General features: G+C 39.2%; 1 protein-coding gene across 11 annotated transcripts in view; it reads left to right on the top strand.

Moving 5' to 3' along the window:
• The window catches only part of LOC139630058 (R3H domain-containing protein 2), a 55,795-nt gene extending 41,335 nt beyond the window's left edge, over positions 1 to 14,460 (top strand). For all 11 annotated transcript variants that reach the window (XM_071493122.1, XM_071493129.1, XM_071493121.1 and 8 more), the window contains 9 exons: positions 3,435 to 3,570; positions 5,900 to 6,057; positions 7,459 to 7,598; positions 7,932 to 8,032; positions 9,021 to 9,190; positions 10,353 to 10,497; positions 11,430 to 11,524; positions 12,347 to 12,431; positions 12,886 to 14,460. In XM_071493122.1, the coding sequence (XP_071349223.1) occupies positions 3,435 to 3,570; positions 5,900 to 6,057; positions 7,459 to 7,598; positions 7,932 to 8,032; positions 9,021 to 9,190; positions 10,353 to 10,497; positions 11,430 to 11,524; positions 12,347 to 12,431; positions 12,886 to 13,289 (1,434 nt within the window). In that variant the 3' untranslated portion in view covers positions 13,290 to 14,460. The remainder of the gene's footprint in view (positions 1 to 3,434; positions 3,571 to 5,899; positions 6,058 to 7,458; positions 7,599 to 7,931; positions 8,033 to 9,020; positions 9,191 to 10,352; positions 10,498 to 11,429; positions 11,525 to 12,346; positions 12,432 to 12,885) is intronic.
• Positions 14,461 to 15,903: the final 1,443 nt, after the last annotated feature.

Genomic DNA, 15,903 nt, shown 5'->3' on the forward strand with positions numbered 1-15,903 from the left:
TTTCAAAATTCCAAGGGAATTACACCCAGGGAGAAACGGAGCATATAAAATAAACTAAATTTGATATCACTTCTACAGCCATCATGCTGGGTAATTAAACTGTATTTGGTAGTCTTAATTTGATATTCCACTCAAGCAGAGGATTTTCCCTGCTTTCCAAGAGAATACAAATGTTTCATAAGCAGAGGAAATAATTTAGACCTCTAACATTTTACATAGGCCATGCAAAAATAACATGTCATTCACCCAGAGATCCTAGGAAAGAGATAACACAATCACTTTCACCATAAAATGTTAGCAGTTAAAGTTATTGATGGAGATTTGACTTACCGATGAAAAATAGCTTGATTTTTATCAAAAATCCAAATTTGTGCCAAAGAAAATTAGGATGAGACCGTTAATGCTTGTGAACGGCCTCAAACGTATTCACAGCCAATATGTAGAACTCTGCTACTCAAATATTAAATAAGGATCTGCTACATGTACTGGAACAGTTCAGTTTTAACAAATGTACTTGTGGAAAATGTCTTTCGTGTTAATGAAAGTGTTAATTTTTTTCTCTAAATTTCAGTTTATTTCAAACAACCTCATACGATCTTCATTCATATTAGATGGTTCCTGCTTCCTTCAGATTTTTGCTACTGTGGAGGATCACTTTCCTTACACCTCATTAATTGGTGTTAATGTAAAGATTTGTTAATGAAAGGGAAAGGTACACAGTGTGATCATCCATCCACCTTGTTAAAATAAGAATACAGAGAGATGAAGCTTGATTTCTTTCTTTAATTCAACACTGAATAAATCTTTATGGTGGTTTTACATTACAGGAACTTAACTGCAACAATAACTGTCATCCCCTATCCCTTCAGATAAACATCATAGCTTAACGGCAGAATTATGTTTTCTCCTGCTGTTTTTATAAAATAAGATTTTTAAAAAAGCACCAGCCGTGACAGTTAAACAACATCACACTGTTTTCCTGTGAGTAATAGTTTTCCTGGTACCAGGAAATAATAACTGGTTTAATTAACAATGGCTCAGGCCAGCTGTTCTCAGTCAATAAATAGTTTGTGTTTCCAGCTGTGGTGTAGATTTGCCACTCATCTCTGGCTAGAAAATTAGCAAAAACGATGTCATCACAACCTGTGTTCTTGTATCAGGTGTCAATGAATGACAGAAATAGAGACCCATGTGTCTCATTATTCCACTCTTTCTTTTGTCTTTCTCTCCTTGGTAAAAAAACGAATGCTTTATTTCAAGCGTATGTCATTTCTGAATAATTTCATTGTCATTTAATATGTTTCCTACAAAGAACCACGTAATTTGGTACTAAAGAACTCTGTCAAACCCAAGAAAATCGTCAGTCATTAGTTATTTCTTTTATTTCTTTTACATTTTTTGAACTGCATGCTTGCCTGTATACAAATTTTATACTACTGCATTTTCACTTAGTCTGCTCTGCACTGATTTAAAGACTAGGTTACAATAGCATCGCAATTAATTTAGCGTGTACCAAAGTGCAACTGTCTGTAGTTCACCTATAACTTGCATCAAATTACAGACCTGTAAAATAATGTGTGTAAACTTGCACACTGAGGTGTGACATGTCAGCGTGTGATTCCTATGAAGTTGCAGAATTCACCCAGTGGGGAGTTTGGTCCTCTCATTCAGAGCGCTGTGTGTTACCTTCACAAGCTCAGTTTTAGTCACCAAGCCTATCACATTCTTCAGATTGCAGAGGCGGTGAAAAAAATGAGTTCTCTCACTCTGTCACTCACACACTTCATTCCCTCTCTCAAGCATTTGCTTGAATCTGTAAAATAGTTATTATAATTCATTTGAGGAGAGAGAACAAAATTGAGCTGGCCATTAAACACCCTATGGGATGTTTTTAGGCCCTGTAATGTAGCTATGGGGCTAAGTTGTAAAAGACGATGGTCTGTTCAGTAGAGTGTTTTGAAAAGTCTCTAATTTTTTTTATAAATTGTGGCTATAGCGTTGTGTTTATGTCAAGGGAATCTGGTGTCAATAGTATTTCATGAGAGCAGATAAATCACAAGCGAAGAAGACTCCCCCAGGACCAGAGTGACTTTTTTACAGTAGTTCTAATAGATAATTGTGGATTTAGGGGAATAGGGTGCACATTTTAAAGTACTCAATAATTGTAGTGTTTTTATGTTGTTTTTTCCACATATATTTGCTGATTGGACTTAATTTAATGATAAATCTATTGTTCCTGTACCTAACTACTTACAAATAGTTTTGACATGTTCCTGTACTGTAAAACCTGTTTTTTGGTTGTTTGGTTTTTTTTTTTGTTTTTTTAATCTTCTGTTTTGTCTTTTTATAGCTTTTATTTTCTAGTTCTTTCTGATCGATATAGACAGTGGCTTTAATTCCTTTTATCACCCTACACACCTTCCTATATTATCCTCACCCTTTGATCTCTGTACTTGCATGAACAGCAGTGGCTGGGAAAGAAGATGCACTGTGTTGTTCGATGTGTGGGTGGTCGACAGTGTAACAGGAGTGCAAATATTGACACCGCTGCAGCCGCTAGATGGGCTGAATCTTGTCATGTATGCAGATGAAGGTGGAGGCAGAACATATCGATCCTCCTAACATTTATCTTATTCTCTGTTTGTCCATTTGATGTTTTGTTTAGAAATTCTTATGCTACATTTAGACTGGCTGTGTAAGACACAAGCTGTTCCAGCTACAACACTGCACACCTAAAGCTGTGTAACTGCTGTGAACTGTTACTTTCTCCTGAACATCTTGTTTGTGTGCATCATTGTTGAGGAAGCACGGAACAGAGTTCTTGGAGGCATTGTTTTAAAACTGCCATGATGATGATTTATTTTAACAATGGATCACGTGACAATTTTTATGTGAAAAGGCTTGCCCATAGTGACGAACCTAGCTGTTTTGGTCGTCTGTCTTCTGATGAGTGTCATTATTTGTCACTGCTGTTTTCAACACTAAAGCTCTAAAAACTGACAGTATGCTACCTGGCCAGCACCAAACAGCAGACAAACAAAGTTAGTGAGTAGCTGATGAACACAGTTCAGCATTTAGTTTCAACTCAAAAGGTGATAATATGTAAATGTTGTATTTCTAGTGTGTTTCTGCTGCCCCCAGCTGGCAAGAAAAAAAGAATCTGTTATCATTGGTTTCATGTTTAAGCTATGGTAGTGTGGTCTAAGAATATTTTTTGCTCAGCACTAACTTGCAATTTGTTCCTTGTTGCATTTTAGATATTGGATAGTTATGAAAAAATCTTTAAGAGTGTAAAGCTGCAGTGTAAATGTTTTCCTAAATGTCTCAAGAACCTGGTTCTCTGGCAGAAAAACATAAACTCAAGCTCCCACTAAGTCTGTGGTCTTCATCTGGGGTCTGTGAAAAACAACCGTTTTTTGTGTGCTTCTCTTCAGATACAGGTGTCATACTACCCGCCTGGTCAGTATCCCAGCTCAGGCCAGCAGTACCGTGTGCCCCAGCCCATGTCCCACCAGGTGTCTTATCCTGCCCAGCGCACACAACCCATGCCTCAGCCCACACAGCAGTCAGGTCAGTACTTTGTACTGTGTTGTACATGTGTACTGTGCTGTACTGTCATAAACACTACCTCTTGTCTATATAGATGAATAGATAGATATGGATTATTGCTGTACATGTACAGAATCAGTGTTTCCGGTACCTTGTTTTAAAGTTAAAATCATTAATTGTTGTTCTTAACAGCAAACACACATACACACAGTCTTCTTGGTGCTCAATATTTTTAAGTGTCCACACACAGTGTTATCATTATAAATACGAATAGAGGTAAGTTATGGCATGAAAATAGAATATTAATTTTTCACTTGTTTAGAGTGTCATCCAAAATGTATTGTCCCTCAGCAAAAAACTGCTAAATCATACTCAGTTTCAAGTCTACCAGGTGAAAGGTTGATTTTAAACAACCTTGGTCCTGCATCGTTCTGCCAAGTCAAACATGCTCAGACCAAAATAGACCTCTTTGTTTTTTTTTGACAGCTGTATCCTTCAACTTTTTCATTTAGAGTCTGTGAAGGCTGGCTCTGTGTTTATACAGTAAGTGACAGATAGACTTTGTTGACAACCTTAATGGACTCTGGCTCAGATCAGAGGCCTGCCAAAACCACATGGATCATGAACATTGCAGTCAGTTGCATCAATCCATGGCTGCTGCCTGGTTTGAAATCAAGAATGTTGTGATGGTGAAGATTTATACATAAAGAAAACACGTACAGTGTGAATTAAGTCCTTCTGGGCTGAAATAATTAGCTTTCTTCCACTCCCTTTATCACCTCCACCAAGGGGAGCATGTTTTCATACGTGATTTGTTTGTTTGACAGCACAATTATACAAAAAGTAAGAAACCCATTTGCACCAAACTTGGTGGAGGAATGGAGCATGGGCCAGGAAAGGACTCGTTAAATTCTGGTACACATCTGACTAATCTAGGAATATTTTTTTTATCACTTTCCCTAACATTGCAAGATGTCAACATTTCTGTCAATTTCTCAGGAAATAATGTACGATTCAGATCATAATGCAGATCTGGTGGAAGAAAATGTTGAATCCACATTACACACAGAGTTGTATTTATTCTCAGTGAATATGGCATCAGCAGCATCTAGAAATGATTTTATTAGTATTTCATTCAACATATAACTAATCAAATTACACAATAACAGACATGACACAGCAATGAAGCATTTCAAACGACAATTATATAATGCTGACATCATCATTTCACACAACAGATAATAACATAATACAGCAAATAAAGCTATACTTGAGAACTTAAGACATGTAGGAATGTGTGGTAGAGAGGTTTGCTCTACTTAATGTCATTCTGGTTTGAGCTGTAATTGTTAAAACACAGTTGGTGTGAAACCTGGGTTCTCTCTATAAATACTTCTGTATTTTATCATCATTCATTTTGAGCAAATAAAGTGCTGTTAAAATCATTTTATGAAAAAAGGGAGCGCAGCGAAGTCTGGCCCCTGTTTTCCAATCCAATAGAAGAGCCACTGTAGCTCAAATTGCTGAAAAAATTAATGCTGGTTCTGATCGAAAGGTGTCAGAACACATGGTGCATCACAGTTTGTTGCGTATGGGGACCTGGGGAAGACATGGCACCAAGATGCACTATGGGAAGAAGGCAAGCCGGCAGAGGCAGTGTAATGCTTTGGGCAATGTTGAGCTTGGAAACCTTAGGTCCTGCCATTCGTGTGAATGTTACTTTGACACGTACCACCTACCTAGACATTGCTGCTGACCAAATACACTCCTTCATTGAAACGGTATTCTCTGATGGCAGTGCCCTCTTTCAGCATGATAATGCGCCCTACAATACTGCAAAAACAGTTCAAGAATGGTTTGAGGAACATAATAACGAGTTGGAGGTGTTGGCTAAGCCTCCAAATTCTGCAGATCTCAATCCAAACGGGCATCTCTGGGATGTGCTGGAAAAACAAGTCCAATCCATGGAGGCCCCAACTCGCAACTTACAGGACTTAAAGGCTATGCTACTGACAACCTTGAATGTGCATGGCTATTATGGCGGCAAAAGGGGGACCTACTCATATTAGGCAGGTGGTCATAAAGTTATGGCTGATTGGTGTACATAAATAGCAAAGTGCAAAGATATTCAAGTTTTGTCTGTATTCTAGTTGGCCTTTATTTTGCCCTTTAGCAAGTATTAACTACTACACAATAGGTAAAGAAGTCAATTCTTCTTATGTCCTGCTGTACATTGATTTTTCTCTCAAAGGCAAACACTTGGCTGTCAATTTTCTAACAATTCATCTCAATTTCTCCTTTACCCCCCCCTTCTAAATTTTCTTCTCCATTTGTTGTCTGTTGTCATCAGGTCTCCAGACAATGATACCCAGCCAGCAGCCGAGCTACCAGAGCATGATGGGTGTGCAGCAGCCCCAAAACCCTGGTCTGCTCAATTCTCAGAGGGCAGGCATGGGGGGACAAATGCAAAGCATAATGGTCCAGTACCCACAGATGCCATCATATCAGGTATGGATGATTATAAGTTGGCTGTAAGGTGTAACTTGCAAAGTATACAAAAATAAAACTTAAATTGTTATTGTTTCATAAATATGACTTAACTCATTGATGTCCACAGTGGAATTTAATAAATTCCTTTATAGCACCCAAAGTACTAGCTGAGCTAAGCACAAATCCATTGAAATTTTTCAAATCAGTTAAAGTGAGGCCACAGCACAAGTTTTTCTATACAGCCTTTTTTGTTGTCGTTAGTTACAAGGGGTTGTTGGTTTTTCTTATTTTTCAATGAGAGCACCTCCAGAACAATAGGTTAGGATTTTCAGATCTCCATAATTCTTGATATGTTCTGGCAAAAAGAAAAATTGTGATTTGTTGCTTTTCCTTTTTAAAAACTGCAATGAGTAATATAAAATGCTTGTTACCATTGCATTCAAAACAACTTTAATTTCAAAATATGTGCTTTGATGATAAATATGTGAAATCAAATGTTTGATTTTGTCATGTGTAGCCACATGTCTTCACAGTTTCCACAGCAAATCTTATGTTTGGCGTGACTTTTCCTTAACTTTCCAATAATTGCTATATGCACAACTTTCAGTGAGCCTTGTCTGGAGGGCTTAAAAGTTGAGCCCCACCTGGTGCACACATTTTATGTTGAAAAGTCAGAAGAAGTAAAATGATGTAAAAAATGTATCGGTTTGATCATTAATCTTTAGCATCATGAATATAAATGATGGGTATGTTATCAGTAATCATGTAAATCATTACACCAGAGTGGTAAACTTGAAACAAGCTCAACAAAAACGCACCAGACAAATAGTGTAGCATTGCACAATTTTGCAATATTTTTTCTGCTGCTTGTAGTGCAGAAGAACGTTTGTGCAGTTGATAGATTAAGGTCAGCCTGAGTCAGTTATATTGTAGCTATCACTGAGGATGTGTTACTTTTTAAACCCATCATGTTAAATTGAAAAAGTCACTGCAACACACTGGCATAATCCTTGAAAACAGTTACAAATGAAGCAAAAGTCCAATTAATCAACCAGAGGAAGGGACTTTCAAAGTGGACGGACAGTGTGCTGAAGATACGTGTACTGACGTTCACTTCTGCACATATCAGTGCATAGCACAGTAGTAATATATTATAATATTAAGAAGAAGAACTCAGTAGTTTTTTCCGATATTGTTCCAAATGCTCATGAACAGAACAAGATGAAAATTAATTGAAATGGTGCTACAAGCATTGGACCAAATCAGATATAAAAATGACTACATGGCAGGTCTCATGTTCATCCCTCTGTGTGTCTTGTCTTCATTTCTCCTAACTTCTTTAATTTTGCAGTAGTGAGGTGAACCACCAATTACTTGTACATTTTCTTAAAAAGTCTTCTCTTTTGACCCTTTACCCAGGTGCCTGTGGGAAATGAAAATCAGCAGGTGGTGCAGCAGCAGTACCAGCAACAGGTGATGGTACCAGTCAGCCAGTCTGTCCAGGGTCCCATGCCTGTCTACTACAGTGTTATCACACCCACACAGCAGAATAGCACAAGGTATGTATGAATATATCATATTGTAATGTAATTATCATCTGCATGAGCAAGCTGCAAATGCTTGAAGTTGCACAATTTTGTATAGATGCTTGTGGCCAATGTTTTTTATTTTATTTTGAACATGTCTGCATCCTTCTGACCAATATGTTGCCTAAAGAAACCAATAATAATTGTATTGTAACCTCAGCAGAGCTCTGTAAAATGTAATATACCAACAAATGCCTGCTAAACATTGTCAATTGACTCCTGGGTATAAATATATTACATTTTGTTTATTAAAGTTTGGATATCCCTCTAATTATATTCTCCCCTTTGTATGTGTCTGTCCTGAAGCCCGTCAGTAGGTTATCTGCAGCCCCCCAGCAATGAGCAGTATCAAATCACACAGTCGCCGTCCCCCTGCAATCCTCAGCAGTTGCAGCAGCAATATTCAGGTGAGTGCAGTGAAGAGGTTGTGAAGTGACCATTAGTAGCTTTTTTTTAAGACTTAATTTTATTTTAACTGTTTAATTTTGGGGCATTATTCTCTCAAAAAAAGTGTCTGTCATATTTATCACACAAGGTACATCCATAATACATGTCTTATGTTCTTTAAAAACTGTGGATCTCAAAACAAAGTTAAGCCCAACTTAAGTACAACTGAGAAAAAGGACCGATTGCAACACCTTCTCTACTGTTGTCTCAGTTTATTTTTCAAGTACTGCTACTGAACATGGTGATCAGACTGGCCAGGTTGCACGTCCGTTGTAAAGTCATGGTGTGCTTCATTCCTAGAAATCCTAAATTGACTAACAGTTGTTGAAACTTGTAACTGTCCTTTACAAAATCAGGTGAGGGGGATCCAGGGGAAAGTTCAGACAGAGGCACACGGAGTTCACACATTGAACATGCAAATCAATATCCTTAAAGAGGTCATGTTTGAAGAAATCAGGGAAAACCTAAACCTCACAAAGGCCTTGTGCTCCCATTTGCCCTTAAGTAAATGTTGATCAAAATGATGGTCACGTTATCCTTTCAGCCTCTGCTGTCTTTGTGCCATTTACTGAGGTGTATGTCTATTTGTTGAAAGAGTAATTGACCTGAGACTTAATTCAACAGTAGGCCTAAGTGGGTGTATATTATTAAGTATTGGTGTGATCATCTAGTGAAATGATGAAATGTGATGAATTAAATATACATTTTTCACCTTTACACTTTACACTCCTGCAGTACTTTATAGGATCAGAACTGAGAATACTTTATGTAATTTTGTCTTAGAAAAGAAAAATCAATAGAAAAAGGATCAGGGTTTAACTTTGTTAAACAGAAGCGTTCACACATCTCTAGGGGGCTGTCAGTATTGTTTAAAGTCTATAGGCACCTATAATAGCATAGAGGACCTGTTTAAACACACATGTGCCTGTCTCTCTGTACGCTTCCCAGGAGTACCCCCTCCTGGGCCTGGGGTGATGGTCATGCAGCTCAGTGTCCCCAATGGACCACAGCCTTCCCAGAATCCTCCTTTGGTCCAGTGGAACCCATGCAAGTACTACAGCATAGAGCAGAGACCCAGCAAGCCAGGAGAGCTCTACAAACCTGACAACACTCCACAGGTACACACGCATACACACATTAACATCTCCTCAGTCATTAGGTTAAATTGAAAAAAAAACTTCATCAGGTAAAACCTGATGAATCCATGCTGCAACCCACATTCATCCACATGTATTCATTTGTGCGGTCATTATTAGCCTGTCAACCCCCTAGTGGTTAACTGTAATACTGCTTAACTCTAAAAGGTGCTTTAGATTGAGGTGTTTGATATTGACAAAAATTGATATCAAGATATTTTTTGCCATTTTCCCAATAAGAAAATTTGACGATATTTTAGTAATTACAAAAAGTGTTAAGTCTTATTTTGCACCTGCTTGCTCTGGTGAATAGAATATTAACTGTTGCTTACTAATGGTACTTAAGAGACAACACACAACAATACAGCAACAACAACGCTTGAAGAAGAGCAGGTCATGTTAAATTTATTCAAAACAATAAATAACTGTTTAAACACTTTTTTGCCAAATAAATCTGCCAACGTTTGCTTCTGTGGTTGTTTTTTTGCTGTCACCACTACCGTGGATTTACCGGACTCCCAAAGCTTTTCGTAGTCTTCGTACTGAGTCTGGTGGTTAGTCTGGAGATGGTGAAATAAGTTTGTTGTGGCGCCGTCTTTCACTGCAGCCGCTTTCCCACAAATTCTGCAGTTTGGGCGGCGTCCGCCCGAATGAAGCCAAACCTTCTCCATGTGAGTGAGGATGACCCACGTCTACAAGATCTAAAGAAGCGGACTGCGAAGCTGGTAGCATTTTAGCAAGTTGGTCTGGCTGTCTTTCTTCATTCATGGTACAGCAGCAGCTTGTTAACTTCCGCCTCTACTCTGGAGCGCTCTGGAGCCTGAATACGCATGTGCACTGAATACGCATGCGCACAATGTAGTCAATACGGGTCCTTCTATATTACATTGGTAATTGCGATAGAATAGAATACTAGATAGATAGAAATACTCGATAATGCCAGCTGCCTCATCGTTAAAACAACAATTTTGATATTAACGTAAACGATATATCGCACACCCCTACATTAGTTCAGTGCGTTGTTGTTGGATAAAAATAGTCAGCTCACAGTCTGCTGTGAGCTGAAAAGGTTATCGCTAGATTGGGAACATTGGGTTCACATGTCTCAGTATTTTTATTTTGCTTTTTTTTTCTTTGTCTCCAGGCCACTACCCAGCTGACGAGTCCCCTGGCCTCCCCCACTCAGTCTCCCACCCCGTCTCCCTCCGGCAGCGTCAGCAGCGTCTGTCCAGGCCTTGGACCACTACCCCTCATTTCCCAGTTTCCCCGGCCAGGAGGCCCAGCCCAAGGTACAGATAAACAAGAAATGTTACTAAGGGAAATGCATGTAAATGCTTAAGTGTAAGCAGTGACAATGGATATGGTACTGTGCAGCCAGATATCACACCTATGTAAACCACCACAAATAGATGCATCTGTGCTGTCACACTTGAATACTATATACGTGACATTTGTTAAGGTTTTGTTTGTTGCGCATTCGTTGCAGTTTATCCCTGACCCTTGCTGTTAAATGAATCATTAGTTGCTGTTCTGTTCCAGCTGTGTTTAAACACCTGCTCAGACTCATGTTCCTTCACCCATTTCCACAGCGACTTTCTAAACCTTGTCAGGTGGCTTTTGGCCCTGAGCCAATAGACAGTCATATTATCTTACTACAGCTGGTTCACATGACTGGCACCATGCCACACGGTCAAACCTGCAGCACCCACACATGGCTTTACCTCATCCCTGTCCTCTGACCTATATTTACACTCAGAGCCACAATATCTTGACTGACAAATAGAGCCACTATTTGGAATGCATGATTACTGCATCTTGCATCAGGTTGTGATTCCTGTAATATCACTACGACACGTCTTTAACATACTGTCTTCAAAACATCAAAATGAAAAAATACTAAATAGTAGTGAACTGCATTAAGTCATTTTACCCATTTCTAGTGATTATTTCAAGGTTTTTCTTTGAATTCTCTAAGTTCATCAAATCCATCATTCATCTTCTTTTCCCTGCTCTGTGCTAGTGTATTCATTGTTATAATGCTGTTTTTATGCTGCCGTTTGGGTCAGGTCTCTCTTGAAAAAGAGACAATGAAACCTGTTAGCTAAAGAAAAAAAGTGTGGTGATAAGATTCATCTGAGCTCTTCTGCGGCAATAAAACTCTGAATTGAAGTATTTTCAGGGTTGATCATTTTGATTTCAACTTATGATTTAAATTGTTTAGGTGATGGACGCTACTCTCTGTTGGGGCAGCCTCTCCAGTACAGCCTTTGTCCACCTTCCCTCATACACGGCCAGTCCTCCTACAGCTCCCATCAGGTCAGTAATGCCAGGCCTTTGTAATGAATCACAATGTAAAGGTTATGATATTGACTGTTAAAGATATATTTTTTTATATGAACCTTCCAGAAAGTGGACTTAAATAAAAAACTAGCATGCAATCAGAATTGATTAAGAGGTTTCAAGTATATATTGCTCCTGTTATTCAGTTTATTTCAGGCTTTGAACACAGCCATCGTGAATTCCACACTCTAAAAACTGGATAAAATTCACCACCAGGCACAGAACTGTGTTTTCTGAGAAGTGTTTCAGAAGTGGAAACTCTAAATGCTCTGCCGTTCAGTGCTGCTACACCTTACTTTTGGATCATTCCTTCAAGTTGTACCCCTGAAAAAGGCTGGGGCATTTATTTTGATGTAAGAACGCAAGATGATAAATGATAAACCTTTCTGTAATTTGTTCTTAAAGGGTGCAAAAGGTGGTAAAATAGGTGAAAACGACAAAGTTTAAATTCCTTGCTGACAACTCACAACATTATTATGTCACACTCATAAAATATAGGTAATGTGGAAATTGTTCACAATCCTTCACTGCAGCATTTTGTGTAACCAAGAGACAATAACATTGCAAACATTTCAAATGGAAGCCATAATACACTGAGTTGTCCATCCTTCTGTCTCTCTGCTGCAGGCTTCATCGCCTCTCCTGTGCCCACTAGTGTGCAATGTTTTCTGTTGGTGTCCCCAGTTACCAAAGACTTAAAAGTTTAAGGCTTCCACTGATTGCTTATACCCCCATCTAGTGTCTTCTCATGTTACTGCATTGTAATAATAAGCCTTGTATCTATGTTGCTGTGTTCAGGGCCAAGGAGTAATGAAACACGGGGCACGAGGGAAAAAACAAACACTCAAATCTGCATCAACAGATCTCGGCACCACTGATGTTGGTAAGTTACAGATGCATCATCACAGACCAGCATAACTTCTATAAGTGCCATTCAGTTTTTCTCCAGGTGTTGTTATGAACTCACGCATGTTGATGTACAAGGGGACAATGGCTTTTTTGTTTTTTTCCTCATATGCTCCAGCTGGTGTGGACACAATTAAATAAACATCAAGTTCTTGTGAATATGCTCTGTATGTGCTGGTAGTACTACAGTCAAAGTTCTACTGCCATTCTAAATATGCCAAATTTGATTTCTTCTGGAGTATCCTTCTGGCCTCGGGGCCCTGCACACCATAATGTCTCCAAGCACCGCTCATTTCAATAAAGTTTTTAACTGAAATAAATGAGCATGTCTTTGGAACCAATGCTTCAAGTCTGTAAAATACAGCTTGAGCAGCCAAACCTGCTAACATGCTCCATGTCTCTCTGACTCTCTTTGCTTCTTCTTCGTCCAGTGGTGAGTCGAGTACTCGAGGTAACGGACCTGCCAGAGGGGATTTCACGTCCAGAAGCTGAAAAGCTCTTCAACCAGCTGTCAATGTGTGGTGCCAAGATCCAGTGGCTGAAGGAGCCCCAGGGAGGCCGAGGAGGAGCAGGTGGCTGTGGCCCCTGTCCTGGTGCAGGTCCTTCTGGTCCGGGAGCCAACGTTGGGCCCGGGGCCACTGTGGGATCCGGAGGAGCAAAGAGCGATGGCAACGACCCAGCTCACCTCTACACAGTAGTGGCAGTGTTCCCCAGCACCATGGCTGCCCAGAGTGCTTCCTTCAAACTTAACAACAGCGGGGCCAGCCTCTTCAAACTGAGGGCCGCCAAAAAGAACTATGACCTGCGCGTGCTGGAGAGAGCCAGTTCTCAGTGAAAGGAAAAGAGAGTGGGAGGAAAGAACGAAAGTGAAAGAGACAGAAAGAAAGAGAGACTCTTGGCGGAGTGGTGGAAAAGGAAGGAGGACTGAGGGGGACTGCTCTTAGTGTACAATTTAAAAACAAAACAAAAAAAACTTGAGTTAAATGTATAAAAGGGAAGAAGGTGTGAATCATGAGGTGGCTGGTGTTTGGTTGCAAATATGATTTTGTTGTTTGTTTTTATTCATTGTTTTTGTTTTGTATTTATATAGCAGAAGAGCACACAAGACACGCAAGCATGTGTTTCACTGTTGCCGTGGAATGTGTGCTGCCGTTATACAAAAACATGCAATGCCACACACATACACAAACATACCAGGAGACACAGACACACAAACGCAGGCAACAGGGTCACGTAGCACATAACAAAAACACACTGGACAGTCGACCTCAGTCAAACCTTTTCCTCCTCTTCCTCCTCCCCTCTGCTCTAACCCTTCCTCCTTTTTCTGCCAATGCTTTCTCTCCCAACTCTGTCACCCAGTCGTCTCTTAATCTCACATATTTATACATTTTCATACGCACAGTTGTGCCCTCTTCTCTGCTTTCCCTCGCCGCTCCTCCCTCTTTTCTTTCCATTTCTCATGCTGCCTCTTACCTTTCTCTGCTCCCCTGTCCCTCTCATGTACTCTCTCTGCGCTCTCCTCTCTTGCTTTCTGTTTGCCTTACTGCTGTTGTGGGTTTCTGTATTGCGCTGTTTTTTTTCAGAGAAGTTTTTTTTTTTTTTTCCTTTTTTGTTTTTTGGGGTTCAATATATTTATATAAGTGATGTAAGGAATAAAAGAAATCTATATATTCAGTGATTTTTCTTTCTTTCCCTGAGTGACAAAGTTTAGGCCTTCCTTTATCCTTTATTCCTTCCCTTCATCCCCTTCTCCTCTTCTTCTGCCCTCTACCTCACTTCTTCTGTCCTCTCCTCTCTCCCACAACTGCCCCCCCACCCCACCCCCCGCTCCACCCCGACGCCCCACTGTGTTTGCGTTTTTCGTTGACAGCTGTGCAGAACGTATCAGAAGAAGTAGTTAAAGTGCACAATGATTGCATATGTCTACTGTAAATTTTATTTAATCTGTTATTTTTTGTTTGTTTTTAAAAATATAAAAGTCGAGAAAAAAATCTATCAAAACATCTCGTGTGTCATGTGGTTCATTGTTTGATTTTTCTGAAGCTCACTCTGAAGGCTGAACGGCAGAGCCTGTATACAGTGGTATTAGACATTCTTCATCTTTAATGTTACTGGAGGGTGAACACCATTCTTCCAAAAGATATTCCCTCATTTGGCATTTTCTTTGATCCAAAATCTCCCACAGGTGTTCAGTTGGGTTCAGATCAGTTAACCATGAAGCCTTTAACATGATTCAGATCATTTTCATACTCATTACAACCATTTAGCTTCTTGTATCCTGTACAGAAACATCTGCTGTCTTTGTTTCAGACCTTTTCTATTGAAGCAGATCTGTCTCACCAGATTTTGAAATTTAAAAGACTGAATTTGAGCACTGATTTTTTTTTTTTTTTTTTTTTGGCATTGAATTAAGTATCTGATGTGTTTTTGACTTTAAATTCAACTCTTCAAATTTTCAGTAACTCACTTCACTGATATTTTTCAATGGTCACAACATGACAATGAAAAACTGAACATTACGGTAATTCAACATCTGTCACATGACCAATGTACTGTAACTTGATTGGCTGGATGTTGGTTCCATTTGAGACAGAATCGATTGCTTATCCTTGGTTTTCCAGATGTGGACTACGAATTTTTAACTCGAATTCTGGGATCTGAATTTGGCCTATCAAATTTGAGCATCTTGAATGTGTATGATTCTAATATTTTAAAGCTTTTCATTCTGAATTTGTGAAGACTGAAGAATAACTGAAATTATAGCTATTGAATATTTCAAGAGTCAAAAAGAAACTGATCATTTCTATGCAATAAAATATTCAGTGTTAGAAATTCATAGGCTTATACATTTCAAAATCTGGTGAGAAAGATTTGCTTCCATACATTTCTTTTCATGTATCACCCCTCTGTACATACTGAGCACATTCATGCTCCCCAGAGGAAGAATCCTTTTTATTTTAAAGAACTTTACCAATTTTTCTTACCAAAGACTGTTTACAGGTCTTGGACAGGAAGAGGACTGCATGATGGCCGAATGGTTGAGGCACATATCAAACCTTTGTTACATGTCCTACCCTTCTCTCTCTATCCCCGCACTCCCAGTCGCTCTCTGCGCTGACTGTCCAAATGATTTTGATCTGTAAATGTTGTAGGAGTGCAATGAGAAATCAGCAGAATACTCTGAACAAAGACATGACATAAGGACAAACTTAAAGTTGTGATCCTCTAAGAATAAATGAAAAGTGTGTCAAGGTCAGATACAGCAGCTGAGAAAACAATCTCAGGTCCATTAAGTAGCTGTTCTGTGGTTTTTGATCATATCACATGATCTTCATCAGCAGGTGGTTTGCTCAGCTTTTACTTTTTTTTCCAATTTTATTCATTCATCTTGTTTATGTTAGCTATATGCTGTATATGAGAACTCCCTAAGATGCTAAAAGAAACAA

Source organism: Trachinotus anak, unplaced genomic scaffold, assembly GCF_046630095.1.
Source record: "Trachinotus anak isolate AG129_WGS33_773 ecotype Australia unplaced genomic scaffold, CSIRO_AGI_Tana_v1 ptg000013l, whole genome shotgun sequence".
NCBI classification, from domain to species: domain Eukaryota; kingdom Metazoa; phylum Chordata; class Actinopteri; order Carangiformes; family Carangidae; genus Trachinotus; species Trachinotus anak.